Genomic DNA, 15,541 nt, shown 5'->3' with positions numbered 1-15,541 from the left:
GCCTTCTCCCTCCTCCACTGGCACTCCATCCCTACTCAAATTCCTTTCGATAAACCAAATCTCTCTCACCTCCATTCCTAGTCTTTCACAATCTCACTCTCTTTTTCCACCTCTCCATCAGTTTCCTTTGTCTTTTTCCCCAGTCTGCCTCCATCAGTTTCCATTGTGTGTGTGTGTGTGTCTCTGTCGTGCTCTGTTACCTGTCTAATAATTGAAACAACCTGTACCCAGAGCACCCCAAGCCCAAAAAGGCAACAATCTGAAGTTCATTTATTCGAGAGGCTAAAGGAAATGTGACTTGGGATAGAGTGAATTATGTTGCCAGTGCAAAGTCAAGAGTGTTTTATTGTCCTGTCCCAAAACGGAACAATGAAATTCCCACCCGCAGCAGCACAAAGTACTCTGTAAAGCCCATAATAAACAAAAAAAATCATATATATATATAAAACAGAAACAGATAAACAATCTAAATGGGAAAGCACATTTAAAGTTTAGGAACTTCAGCATAATTAGCCTAAAATCTTTACTGCAAAATGGTCCATGGGTGATTTTTGTGCATTCTTAGGACAAATAGAAATGTAAGCTTTTTGCGTCTATTAATCAGGGACATGTTGCACCCTGGCTGCTCTCTCTCCTTCCCTCTCCCATCAGGTGAAAGGTATAGAAGTGTGACAACGCACACCTCCAGATTCAGGGTCAGCTTCTTCCCAGCTGTTATCAAGCAACTGAATCATCCTATCAACAACCAGAGAGTGACCCTGAGCTGCTACCTACCTCATCGGAGACCCTCAGACTATCTTTGATCAGACTTTACTGGACTTTATCTTGCACTATATGCTATTTTAGTTATTCCCTTTTTCCTGTATCTGTACACTGTGGATGGCACGATTGTAATCATGTATTGTCTTTCCACTGACTGGTTAGCACACAAAAGCTTTTCACTGTACCTCAGTGCATTTGACCAACCAAGCTAGTACTAAAGTCTTGTGCTACTCAGCTTGCTCCAGTGCTCACCACAATATTCAACCTCTCCTTGGCAAAGTCCGTGGTCCCTGCATGCTTCAAAAGATCCATCATTGTACCGGTGCCAAAGAATGCCTCTCCAGCGTGTTTAAATGACTACCGACCGGTGGCCCTCACCTCGGTTGTCATGAAATGCTTTGAGAGGCTAGTCAAGAAGCACATCTGCGCCCTCCTTCCTCGCAACATGGACCCACTACAGTTCGCATACCGTCCGAACAGGTCCACGGATGATGCGGTCTCCCAGGTTCTACACACCGCTCTCTCTCATCTGAACAGCCAGGGGGGCTATGTGAGGATGCTGTTCATTGACTTTAGTTCAGCATTCAACACAATAGTCCCCAGCAGACTGGTTGAGAAGCTGCTGGAACTGGGGCTTAGCACCCCTCTGTGTGCCAGGGTCCTGGACTTTCTCACTGCCAGGCCCCAAGTGGTCAGGATGGGGGAACACACATCTAGCTCCCTCACCCTGAACATAGGATCCCCCCAGGGCTGCGTCCTTAGCCCCCTACTGTACTCCCTGTACACACATGACTGTGGGGCCAGGTTCAGCTCAAACTCCATCATCAAGTTTGCTGATGACACTGTGGTGTTGGGCCGGATCTCCAACAACGATGAGAAGGCCTACCGGGAGGAGGTGGCTGATCTGGCACTCTGGTGTCAGGACAATAGCCTCCTCTTGAATGTCACTAAAACAAAGGAGCTGATTGTGGACTTCAGAAGGACTAAACATCCAAGGACGTACACGCCACTGGAGATAAATGGGTCTATTGTGGATAGGGTGAGCAGTTTCAAATACTTGGGAGTCCGCATCGCAGAGGATCTGACGTGGGCAACGCACATTGCCGCACTGGTGGGTAAGGCTAAGCAGCGCCTTTACCACCTTAGACAACTGAGGAAATTCAGAGTGTCTCAGAGGATCCTTCATTGCTTCTACTCTGGGGCTGTAGAGAGCATCCTGTCCGGCAACATTACAGTCTGGTTTGGGAACAGCTCTGCCCAGGACAGGATAGCCCTGCAGAGAGTAGTGCATTCGGCAGAACGCACCATGGGAACTACACTCGTCCCCCTGCAGGACCTATACATCAGGAGATGCAGATCCAGAGCAAGCAAGATCATGAGGGACCCCTGCCACCCCAGTAACGGACTGTTCCAGATGCTACGATCAGGCAAACGCCTCCGCTGTCACGCTGTGAAAACGGAGAGGATGAGATGGAGCTTCTTCCCACAGGCCATCAGGACTGTCAACTTTTATAACCCCAGAGACTAAATTTTTGTCGACAATAATAGTAACTTATTAACTTTATTTATATGCTGTAACTGTAATTCTTTTTGTGCACAACCCACAGGCATTGCCACTTTCATTTCACTGCACATCGTGTATGTGTATGTGACAAATAAATTTGACTTGACTTGACTTGACATCCGATGAACTAAGCTCTATGGGACAAGCTACTGTGGTACGCTGCAATGACCAAAAGAAAATCAGGCACCTACCTGACGCTAGGTTATTTAATCTGCAGACCTGAAACGTCACCCATCCTTTTTCTCCAGAGGTGCTGCCTGACCCACTGAGTTACTCCAGCCCATCTTTGTTTAGTCAAGTCAAGTTTTTTGTCATCTGCACAAGTACGGTGAGCTACAGATACAATTACTATCTTGCTTGCAGCAGCATCACAGGCACTTAGACTCAAACACACAAAAACAAATTATACATATGTTCTACAGGTCAGTGAAAAGACTGCAAAAAAAACAAGACATTAGTGAAACATACACAATTGGAAAAAGAAGTCCACAGCAGTGCGAGAGGTGGTCGGTAGTGTTCCGTTGCTGAGGTGGGGTTAGGGTTGTGCGGGTCAGTTCAGGAACTTGATGGTTGCAGGAAAGTAACTGTTCCTGAACCTGGTGGTGTGGGACTTCTGGCTTCTGTACCTCCTGCCCGACGGGTGGCAGTGAGAAGAGGGCACGACCTGGATGGTGGGGATCCGTGATGATAGATGCCGCCTTCTTGAGGCAGCGCCTGGTGTAGATGCTTTCGACGGTGGCTAAAGACTGTGGTCAAATCAATGCAAAGGCACTAAGTACTGGAGTAACTCAGCGGGTCAGGCAGCTTCTCTGGAGAACATGAATAGGTGACATTTCGGATCAAGACCCTTCGTCAGACCATAGATGCTGCCAGAGCTACTTCCAATACTTTGTACTTGTTTGGTAAACTAGCATCTTCAGTTCCTTGCAATCCCATATATCTGGCTATTTGTTTAGTGGTTGTGATTCCATCCTCTAACTATAGAACAGTCATTAAAAGTTCTGCTGCATTTTGTTACCCACACCAGGTGGTTATCCAAGTCATAACCCATGCACTCACCAAGCCCATACCAGATCCCAGTGCTACACCACCTTAAATACTCCTTTTCATCGCTGATTATTTTAATGTGTCGGACCGTAGGATACTTCATATCAAAGCTGCTATAATCAATGCAAATTGTTGCTACCCACATACTTCCGGAGTCAGGCGGTTATTACTGGGTAAGATCCAGTTCTTTGCACCTTTTTTTTTAAAAAAAATTTATTTTTATTTTTTTTATTTTTTTTTGAAAAGCATATGTGTACAAATAGAAATAAGAAAAAACACATTTGTTACAAAGTTCTTACATAGCTTCAATTTTTAAATTTTTGAAGAGAGAAAGTTAAAAAAAAACAAAAAAACTATAAACTTGGAGAGAGAGAATAAGAGGGTTAATAAAAAAAAAGAAAAAAAAAAAGGATCTAACAATAAAAATTAAAGGGAGTAGATCCGGGAGACAATAACCACAGTTGTACATCCAACCCCTAACTCAAGTTTCAACTTTTAATTTGAATTTTTTTTATTTTAGTCCTGTGCCAAACCCATTTACTTTTCTAAAAATTCAATAAATGGAGACCATATTTTTAAAAATAACTCAGGCTTGTCGAATAAGGCAAACCTTATTTTTTCCAAATGCAGGGTCTCTGTCATTTCCATAGTCCACATTTTAATTGTGGGGGTTATTGGTTTTTTCCAAAATTTAAGTATTAATTTTTTCGCAGTTATTAGACTGTAATCAAGAAAATGTACCTGACTTACTGTAAAATTTGTAGTATGTTCTGATAATCCTAATATAATTAATTTTGGGTCCATATCTAATTTTTTATTAATAACTTTAGAAACTATTTTAAAAATCTCCAACCAGAAGTTTTGCATTTTTATACAAGTTACGAAAATATGAGTTAAATTAGCTTCTTGAAATTGACATTTATCACAAATAGGAGAGATACTAGGAAAAATCCTATTTAATTTCATCTTCGAATAATGTAATCTATGTATTATTTTAAATTGGATTTCAGGAATGTCTAGGATGGGGGCCGACATCGGGAGCTCCGGCAGCGGCAGAGGCAACGTGTCCGCCCGCCCCGAATCGCGGGGCTTGGGTCGGCCCGCCATGGACCTTTCACCATCCGGCGCGGCCTGAAATAGGCCGCGGGATTTTTTTTCACCGCCCAGCGGGGGCTTCAATATCGGGAGCCCCGACCGCCCCGACGTGGCAACTCCAACAGCCTGACCGCGGGACAAGACGGCAGGGAAGAGAAAAAGACATTCTGGCCTTCCATCACAGTGAGGAGGGACTGGAGGAGACTCACTGTGATGGATGTTTCTTTTTGTTTGGTGTTAGTTGTGATTGTATGTGTTATTGCATTTTTATTGATTAATCTTATTGGTCTTATTGTTCAACTGCGGGTAATGTTTCATTTTACTACACATTTATGTGTATGTAACAAATAAACGACTATTGACTATTGACTATTCAATGAACATTGATGTATATGTTGTAAGCTTTCATCCCATATATCTTGCTTTATAAATTGATTCAATTCGTCCTCCCATGCTCGTCTATAAGATTCTGATGACGGAATGTCAGTGTCAAGGAGAGTATTGTAAATAAAGGATATTAATTTATTTGAATTATAATATCGATTCAGGCATACATCAAGTGTTTCTGGACCTCTAAACTTATATTCTTGCATGTGTGATTTTACATAATCTCTAAGTTGTAAATATCTAAAATAATTATTAACATGTAATCCGTACTTCTGCTGTAACTCCTGAAACGAAAGAAAAGTTCCCTTATGATAAAGATCTCCCACCCTTTTGATTCCATAACTTTTCCATTGAGCAAAGCCTCTATCTAAGACAGACGGTTTAAAAGAAGGATTATTCGCAATAGGAAGGAAAACAGATAATTTACTCAATTTTAACGTAAGCTTTAATTGTTTCCAGGTACGGATAACACTATGTATAATGGGATTACCTCCATATGTTTTTTTATTTAAATTTATTGGAGCTAAGAGGATCGCACCAATATCGAATGGTAAACAATCCTCTTTCTCCATCTTTAACCAATCCGGTTGTTGATCAGAATCATCCAACCAGCAGGTTATATTTTTAATATTAACCGCCCAATAATAAAATAAAAAGTTAGGTAAAGCAATTCCTCCATTAATTTTAGACTTACATAAGTGTCTTTTATTTATTCTATGAGTCTTGTAGTCCCAAATAAAATTAGTGACAATTGAATCAATTTAAAAAAAAAACTTTTTTGGAAGATAGATCGTAATTGCTTGAAATAAATATAGTAGCTGTGGAAGAAAGATCATCTTTATAGCATTACTACGACCAACTAATGATATAGGAAGTGTTTTCCAAAATTGGATATTTCTGTGTAATTTAGCAAGTAAAGGAGGAAAATTTGATTTAAATAAAGAAGTATATTTCCTAGTCACGTAAATTCCAAGATATTTAAACTTTTCATAGGCAATTTTAAAAGGAAATTGTTGAAGTATGGCCGGATTATGCTCCATTATTGGCATAATTTCACTTTTATACCAGTTAATTCTATAACCTGAAAATGAACCAAATTGAGTTATGAGATTTAATAAATTCGGAATGCTAATTTCTGGCTTTGTAATATATATTAATACATCATCCGCATATAAAGAAATTTTATTGGTTGTATGTTTAGTGTTGTAGCCATGAATATCTGAATTTGATCTAATACTCTCAGCAAGTGGTTCTATAATAAGGGCAAATAAAAGTGGTGATAGTGGACATCCTTGTCTACAACCCCTAGCTAAATGAAATTTAGATGACAGCATTTGATTAGTTAATATTCTAGCTGTTGGGGATGTATATAAAAGTTTCACCCATGCACAAAAATTTTCACCTAGTTGAAATTTTTCCATCACTGAGAAAAGATAGGGCCATTCTACTTGATCAAATGCTTTTTCAGCATCTAGCGAGATGATTGCTAAATCTTCATTTAATAGTCTATTTGAATAAATTATATTAAACAAGCGTCTCAAGTTGAAAAATGAATATCGTTTAGCTATAAAGCCTGATTGATCGGGGTGTATCAATTTGTCTATAACTAGACTTAATTTCTGAGCTAAAACTTTCGCTAATATCTTCTGATCAGTATTTAAAAGAGCTATCGCCCTATACGAACCAGGGTCTTCAGAATCCTTATCTTTTTTAGGAATGAGGATTATTGTTGATTCAGTCAGAGTTTGTGGCAATCTCTGTTGTTTAAAGGCGTGACTATATACAGTTTGCAAACGTGGAGAGATCAAACCACTAAATTTTTTATAAAATTCATTATTTAAGCCATCAAGGCCAGGAGTCTTCCCATTTTTCATGGATTTAATAGTCTCTTCAACGTCTTTCATAGTTATTTCTGCGCCCAGTAAATTTCTATCACTCACATTCAAACCAGGAAGATTACATTCCTGCAAAAACTTTTGCATCTGCGCAGAAGTATCTGTTATTTTTGATGAATATAATGACTGATAAAATTGCAAAAATCTCTGATTAATATCCTTAGGTAGTTTAAGCAAATCTCCATTTTCTGATCTAATTTTATGAATTGTAGAATCATCTTCTAATTTACGGAGTTGACGTGCTAGCAATTTCTGTGGTTTATCTCCAAATTCAAAATGTTTTTGTTTAGTATATTGAAAAAGCCTTAAAATATGAGCTGAAAGGATATAATTTAACTTATATTTGAGAACTGCAATTTTATTATGTATTTCAATAGAGGGAGCGATGGCATTTGTTATGTCTAACTGTCTTATCTGACTTTCCAGGTCATTCTGTTCAGCTCGGTTCTTCTTGTTTTGAGACGCTTGAAAAGCAATAATACATCCTCTCACAAACGCTTTAAATGTTTCCCAAAGCAGGGACGCAGATGTTTCAGGAAGGTCATTTGCGTTAAAAAAAATCTCAAATTGCGATTTAAGATAGTCATAACATGCTTTTTCATTTAAGATTTGCGGATTAAATCTCCAATTAGTCTGTTTCCCCGTTACTCCTTGGAGTTTTACCCTAAATGTTAAAGGGGCATGATCGGATATAATAATATTATGATATTTCGAATTATACGTATAAGGAATAAGTTTGGAGTCCACCAAGAAATAATCAATTCTTGAATAAGTTTTATGCACAGGTGAATAAAATGAATACTCTCGGCCTGAAGGATTATCAATCCTCCAAACATCTTTTATATTTGCATTATTTATATAAGAGTTTAATAATTCACACGACTTGGATTTTGTTTTCCTTTGAGTTGAAGATCTATCCAAATAAGGATCTAATGTACAATTTAAATCTCCTCCAATTATCAAGTTATATTGTCCAAATTCTGGAATGGTATTAAATATATTTTTTTTAAATAACGGATTATCAAAATTTGGTGCGTAGACATTCACCAATATCAATTTTGTAGAATATAGATCTCCCACTAATATAACTTCAGTGTCGACTATAGAGGAAGTATTTATAAATGGTATACCCTTACGAATTAAAATAGCAACACCTCTTGATTTAAAGGGAAACGATGAGTGAAATACTTTATCAATCCATTTGCCTTTCAGTCTATTATGTGCTACATTTTTTAGATGAGTTTCCTGAAGGAACATTATGTCTGCATCAATAGATTTTAAATGTGAAAGTACTTTACCTCTTTTAATTGGTTCATTAACACCCTTGACATTCCAACCACAAAATGTAATACCTTTAACCCCTGTTTTCCTAATAGAATCTTGCATCTTAACCGATAAATGGTCTATAATAAAGCAAATGGTCTGGCACCCGGACTACAACATTTTTCTTGAATGAGGGGTGGATGATCTTTTGTACAGCGTAGAGTGCCTCCCGGAAATATCTCCCAAAAGTATATAATTTCTGAAAAATGACATGATAATAAAAGTTAAATCTAAAAAAAAAATCAATATATAAAAGGTTAAAAGAGTGCAGGAAAAAAGAAGAGACAACTAAAACTACAACTACAATTAGTGCAGTTAGTGTTAGCCACCCTAAGGTGGCCAAAAATCTAAGGCCTTCCGTGAGATGAGTTTAGTTTAGTTTGAGACACAGTGTGGAAACAGGTCCTTCGGCCCACCAAGTCTGCACCAACCAGCAATCACCCTATACAACAGCACTACCCTACACACTAGGGCCAATTTTACCAAAGCCAATTAACCTTCAAACCTGCACGTCTTGAATTTGGTCTTTGAATTTAAAACTCTTACATTTATATTCTCACTCTAACTCCTTATTTTAAAGCTTTTATGCTTTTTCATTCATATTCTCTATTGCCCCCATTAATTTGACCATTTCATTTTTAACAATCCCAGCAACCCTGCCCTCAACTGAACCAAAAGCTTCCCTTTGTCCTATTCTTCTCTTCCCCATCCTCTCTGCACCTTAGAAAAACATTTGCTTTCTCTTTCCCAGTTCTGGAACCAGGAAGAATTGGAAAATGCTAGTCATAATCTCCTCAATTTTCTCTCTTGCCTTTTTTTTAAAAACTTGGTGTACATCATCTGGGCCTAGTGATTATATTTCCCTTTGTACAATGCTTATTCCATCCAATGTGTCCCCCACTTGCTCCTCAGCCCCAGCATCAGCACAATCTCCTCTTTGTAGACGTGGGTGCAAGGCCTGCCCACATCCTCCAGCTCCCGGGTAGAGTGCCAACAAGGAAATCCGTCATGCAAGTGGGCCATGGTCACAGATGATGTGGGACCAGTATTCTTAGGTCAATGTCAGGTCTGGATTCTCCACGACACTCTTTCATTAAAAGAACAGAAAACAAGGACGTGCAGCAGAGGGTGTGGATTCACATTTATTGAAGCTGGTATATGGAGACACACATTTTTGTCTTTGTCAGCAAGGTTCCACATGTTAAAGCCATAAACAAACTAAATCCAAACTCTCCTCAGTGTTACAATTTCAGTCTGACATTAATACAAAAATTAATCTAAAGTGGTAAACGGAAACCAAATTTATATACAAACACCACCGCTACCTCTCTCCCCACTGCTTGTGATCATTTTTGCTGAACTTTTTCATTTACAAGTTGTTCTGAATTTCCAATTTGATTTCCCCCTGCAATATCTTTCAAGTGCAAAGTTTAAATTAAGCAGCAGAAATTTCACTTCATTTCTCGTGGGAACACTTGAAGCCAATTCCCTTGGACAGATTTTAGCAAAGATTCCAACCGGTGATCACTCAGAAGGGGAGAGGTTAAGAGAGTGGCACAGACTGAAGGAAAGGATTGAGGAACAGAACTACTGAAATGGACAGAAAAAAATAATTAAGATGGCCAAGAAGCAGGGAAGGTGGAATAAAAAATAGACAGAAAATAGTAGAACATTATATTAGATTAAAATAGAAGTGCAGATGGAGACAAAAATGTGAATCACAGGGAAAAATGAAGAGGGAAAAATGAGGTGAGGGCAAGCATGCAGAGAGAGAGAAAGAGAGGGGAAGGGGGGGGGGAAGAATCTATATAGAGACAAAGGCAGAGAAAAGTCCACAAAGCATTAATTGGGATTCAAGGTTTGTGTAACAATTATTCAGCATCCCGCTATACAAGTTATATGGATTAACCTTTTGTTCTGTTAACTTCAAAGCCGTTTAAAGTTTGCATGTTTGGTTACAGTTCAATTTTTAAAATAATTAAAAGTGAAACAGTGGACCAAAGTGTGCAGTTGCACCAAAGCCTCGCTAACTTTGGTTATACATTTTAGGTAAATTGTCCAGACAAACCCAGACACATTGCTGGATCCCTTCTTGGAGCAAGGAACCGAGGAACAATGTACTTTAACAGGAATCTATTGCCCCTGGTTAATCTTTCATACGTACATATTACAGGTAAGAGCCTCAAAAATATTAAAATTATATAAACAGCCTTGCTATTGGAAAGTGCAAAGAAGCTAATTATGCCCAGCTTTTAGTGGTAAATATATTACTGTCTTGATAATATATATGCAATGTTATAGGAAAATGAAGATTGTCAGACATTCCACTTCAGCACAAGTTAGTACAGTTTATGCAACAGAAGGGTAGAGTCCACACAATCCCACTGTGGTTACCCCCTTGAGAATGCAATGCCAGAACTTGGTACTTTACATCAAGTAGTGTTTACAGTTGGCAAGAAGTAATGTGCCATTTTACTAACTGCAGCTAGACAATGGAATGATCTACCTTTTAGTGGGGGCAAGGTGAGGAAGAGAAAAAAAAACAACACTTTTTAAAATTCCATTTTTGTTCCAAGATGGCCCAACTCACCACGGTTAAAGGAAGGCAGAGCTATCACAAGAAAATTAAAAACAAATCAGAAACAACGCTCCATTCCTGGAAAAAATAACTTTTAAATTAAGCTTTAAAAAAAATAAAACATCAAGAAGCGACCAGGCGCTTGTGCTATAGTGCATTTGAGTTGAGTGCATACTACCCTGCGTGGTGTGTCAGGCACTTGTATCCAGCAGGTTCCTCCTCCTCCCTGTGTCCCCAACAACAACCAATAACTCAAAGTGCCCTCCAAACTTCCCCAAAATGTTCAAATTCAAATAAAGACAATTTGGTCTTTTAATAGATTCATGATTTTATGAGTTATTATCCCAACCACTCCTAAGACCTGATTCATTTGAAAAGTTTGTTAAAAACGTTCACAACTAAGAGCTTCCCATCTCCCATCCTCTTCTGTTTCCACCGCACCTCACATTGTCAGCTGCTCCACACCTAGAAGAGCTTGGTCCACCATCCAATGACTGCCGTTTCAGCCAACTAACCTGGACAACAGTGTCTGGCTGAAACGTCAAAAAGGCTTCCACCAACTATCAACAGGCGAGGGGAATGAGCACAATTTCTCCTAGTATCCACAGGCTCCCATTCAAAGATCCCACCGTGGTCTACCCACTACAAGCTAATTTTCTAAGCGACACAGTCCAGTTTCCAAGTGCCCCTGCCCTCTCATCTGCACCAGACACCACCTCGTTTCCCCACTTGTATGAGGTGTCTGCCCCTTTCTGCTCAGACTTTTTGATTAGAATGTTGTTAGACACAGGGATTTATTTACATCTCTGGAATGCACACACGTTTCCTGCAACAAGTCATTTTAAAATTTAGTGACGCCTTCATGCCCCCCAAACAAAAACTGATAGAGACTGCCGCATTAGACAACTGTCGGTCCTCTCAATTGATGCAATTGTCTAATTTGGTCTTTTATTTTTAAATATTATACTATACATAGTATGTCTGCAGCTATTAGGCTTCGTTTTCTGTTGGAGAACTGTTTGTTGTGACCACAGGATCTGGCTTTCGAGACATCCTGTCAAGCTCTGCCTGAACGTCTGTTAAAACCGGCTTTTGTCCTGGAAATGGAGAGAAGCAGAGTTTTAATCAAAAATGTAATGCTGCAAGGATCAACTCACCGAGTGAAAATCCTGTCAAGTACATTCCTTTCAGATTTCTTCTCCCACTTACTTCTGGAACCGAATCAAGTAGCACAACAGGAAGGCGCACGGCTGTGCCAGCTGTTTGAATGAGACTTCCAACTCGTGCAACTCTCTAGCATCTAATTATTTTCCCTTTCAAATAGTTCCCCTACTTTTGAAAGTCACTGGATAATCCACACGCACTGGTCTCTGTGGAATTATCAGGGAAGGCGATTTAACCAGACCAGTTGGTTCAGGAGTGAGTGTGTTCTGTGACCACAAATAAATTGAGACGTTTGTCTCTGTAGGGCATGTCGCTGACACACTCCAAAATTGGACTGGAGAGGTGGGAGATAAGGGGGCAGGAAGGAAGTGGACAAGCTGGGGAAATATGATTGTTTTCTCCCACTGCAGCGATGGTATGCTGGAATCTTGAGCAAAATACAAAGTGGTGGAGAAACGCAGCAGGTCAGACAGCATCTATAGAAGGAATGGACTGAAGATGCTTCGATTGGGACCCTGCTTCAGCCTCTGTCTCAACACTCCTCATTTGGTTCCATCATACATCTACACCTATTGCAGGTCAAGATACTGCATAAGGACTGAGGGTGAAGATGGGCCGTATGTAGAAAGGAGAGAGAGCCAAGACTGGGTTTGGTGGGTGAGAGAAGAACCAGGTATGGAGGGGAAGTATTGAGACAGAGGCTAAAGAAGTCTGAAGAATTTCTATCTTCAGACGCTTTTTGTCCATTTCTCTCCACAGATGCTGCCTGACCCACTGAGCTTCTCCAGCACTGTTTTTCTCTGTGTGATGGACGTGCTCCCAGTGCTGCTGGGTTTCAAACATGAATAAAGTGGGATAACATAGAACTAGTGCGAACAGGTGATCACTGGTCGGCGAGGACATGGTGGGCCGAGGGTGTAGGAAGGAACTGCAGATGCTGGTTTACACCGAAGATCAGGCACAAACTGCTGGATTAAATCAGCGAGTCAGGCAGTATCAGGCAGAAGAGTTTCAACCCAAAATGTCTCCTATTCCTTTTCTCCAGAGATGCTGCCCGACCCGCTGAGTTACTCCGGCACCCCGTGTCTATCTCCAGTGGGTCCAAGGACCTGTTCCCACGCTGTATCTGGGTGTTTCTGTAAATACAGCACTCAGTAGTGAAACTGAAGGTCACAAAACTTCCAGGTTATTTTCCTGTTTTTTATGTAATATTCCCATTATTTCATATCCTGTATTTTAAGTAGTACAGTATAGATCATGGTGTATAGCCAAAATAATGATGAAGCAAAAATAAATAAATCTGTTTTTACAAAGAAAAATATCAGCTATGTCCCTGTGTTTCCTTGCCTTTTTTTGTGACATTTTTCAAGCAGGATCTCATCAAATCCTCAGGATAATTTATACCAGAAAGATTCCATTAATTTTGCAATTAAATAACTCTATATAAGCCAAATTCTGATTATGCTTATGATTTTTATCGCTTATCACCCAGTAAGATGGTTTTCTGATGCCCCGTTTTTGCAGCAGAATGTGAGTAGCAATGTCCATTTGGTCACCTGTGAAATATAACTTTTTATATTTATTGTTTTTGTTATTGTTAATATTTTGTGTTTAAGTTTTCCATTGAAATATTTAATAATGAATAGAACTTAAAATCATGAAATAAAAATCTCGTTTGATCACCTATTTTAGCGATGTCTCATTCTGAAAGTCCCTCCCGTTGCATAACGTTGTCAATGCTATTTATAGCGCTATAACGGGGATTTTGCACTCGTCGTGATTTTTTTTAAAATTCAAACAATGCGATTATATTGACCCTGATGTGAGCTAAGGGCCTCGTGGTGCGTTAGGTGCCGACATTTTGTAAGGGAGCTTAGAAATCAGTAAGTGTCCCATATGTCTTATAAATATATTTTTTTCCCTCGTTATCTTTTTCAAATTTTGAAAGTATTAAATTTTGGTCAAATTTTGGCTGATTTTGATCATAAATTAGCTCAAAAGGATGTTAGGCCCAGTTTTTATGCAGTGGTATTTCATTATGACTGAATAACTTTCTAATTTGGCCACCCATGTCATGTTAGTACCCTTATTTACGTAAACACCCATCTCCAAACTAAATCTCCAACACTAAACTGGTTAACTGTTGATCCTCAATAAAGAAAGCTGCACTGAAACTTGAGTGAAGTCAAAACAAGCCCAATTTAGAAACAAGTCGCACAAGTCTGCCAGAGAACTTTGTGTTTGAATCTGATCCCGAGACTGCTCTTATTGTTTTAACGCTGTGGTTTTGATGGAACTGACCGGCCTGTTGGAGGGATTCTGAACGCAGTTAATCAAATTGTTGCGCTGCAGTCAGCTGTGAGACAGAGCAGGCAAGGGCAGCCTTCCTTCCCTGGACGGCATTGCAAACTCAGATGCTCAATTAAATCCTTGAGTTTCATAGTTTAGTTTAATCCTTAGTTTAAGTTCCAGATCATTTTTTTAAACAAAATTTAAATTCCCCAACTACAATGGTGCTCTGACTTCTTAACCCAGGCCTCTGGATTTACATGTCTAGTGATTTAACCACAGAATCTCCACTTGCACTGTCCATAAATCTCCCATGAAAACGATGGCTAGGCAGGTATAAAATGTCAGTGCTCTGCCTCATGACCACCCAGTGGTTTGCTGTCAAGTGAATTGCCTTGTTATTTTTCAAGCAGCTTTAAGATCTCGTCTCTCTGCTCAAAAGAATTTCAAGAATCTCCAACTAACTCCATTGGGAATGGGCTGGTTACGGCCCGTTTCATACCAGGATCTTAGGAACTCCTTAGCGCACAACTCCTGGTGATTGAACTTTCTCCAATTCCCCCCCCATTAACACACAAAAAAATAATGCAAATTTGGAAACAACTCTTCCCAGAGCCTTGTAGAGAATTTCAGCTGGACTGAATCCCAATACCTTCCATCCAGTTCGTAGCCCTGTTATTGTATAAACTCTAATGATTAATCAGAAACTAATGTGAAGACTAAAACGTTATATTTTGTACAGGATCCAAAAGTAGGACAACTTCAGTGTTCAGGGAGTGGAGTAATGCAGGAAGCTTGAACTGGGGGAAAAAACAGGGGTCCTGAGAGTACACATTGCAGATCTGTAAATGAGATATAGATATTGTGGAAACACACCAGGCACGTAATTTGTGCAGATATTGGATTGAAGGACAATTATTTAACATTCAATAAGGCTTGTTCCCAACCCCTCCTCACCCGTAGGACAGTTTGTCATGCCCAACATTCTATCCTCTTTGCGATTTCTATTTGATAATAGAACTGGTACATGCTGGGATAACTTTAACCTGTCCTTATGTCTCCTGAATGACTAACGACTAACTGAACATCAGTTCCATAAGCAGGGATCAATCTGCAACTTCTGCCAAATGATTATTATTCCTTTGCCTTGATGTTACGGTAAATGACCATCCACGGGGATAGGGCCATTTCTCACGAGCTGCTTCATTATCTGTACATGCACACCAATAGCACATGGTGTAACCCAGTTGAGTAATTCCTACACAATCAGTGCTTTTTTGGTGACCATATGCACCGGCACAGCATACCGGCACCTATAAAAAGTTGAAAACCTGTTTTTCCAATAACTTTTTGTAATATTAAAAATTGTTTAGCATTTCAAAGAAATTGAAAATTTTACTTTTTCTGTTTAGAATTTATATTACAAAAAGATTACAA

General features: G+C 39.4%; 1 protein-coding gene across 2 annotated transcripts in view; it reads right to left on the bottom strand.

Annotated features, from left to right (window-relative positions):
- Positions 1–9,175: 9,175 nt before the first annotated feature.
- Positions 9,176–15,541, bottom strand: part of dync1li2 (dynein, cytoplasmic 1, light intermediate chain 2) — a 72,608-nt gene continuing 66,242 nt past the window's right edge. For both annotated transcript variants that reach the window (XM_078400712.1, XM_078400713.1), the window contains exon 13: positions 9,176–11,748. In XM_078400712.1, the coding sequence (XP_078256838.1) occupies positions 11,642–11,748 (107 nt within the window). In that variant the 3' untranslated portion in view covers positions 9,176–11,641. The remainder of the gene's footprint in view (positions 11,749–15,541) is intronic.

This window comes from Rhinoraja longicauda, chromosome 6 (genome assembly GCF_053455715.1).
Source record: "Rhinoraja longicauda isolate Sanriku21f chromosome 6, sRhiLon1.1, whole genome shotgun sequence".
NCBI lineage: Eukaryota > Metazoa > Chordata > Chondrichthyes > Rajiformes > Arhynchobatidae > Rhinoraja > Rhinoraja longicauda.
The sequence above is the reverse complement of the archived record's forward strand: the minus strand, read 5'-3'. Positions and strand labels throughout refer to the sequence as shown.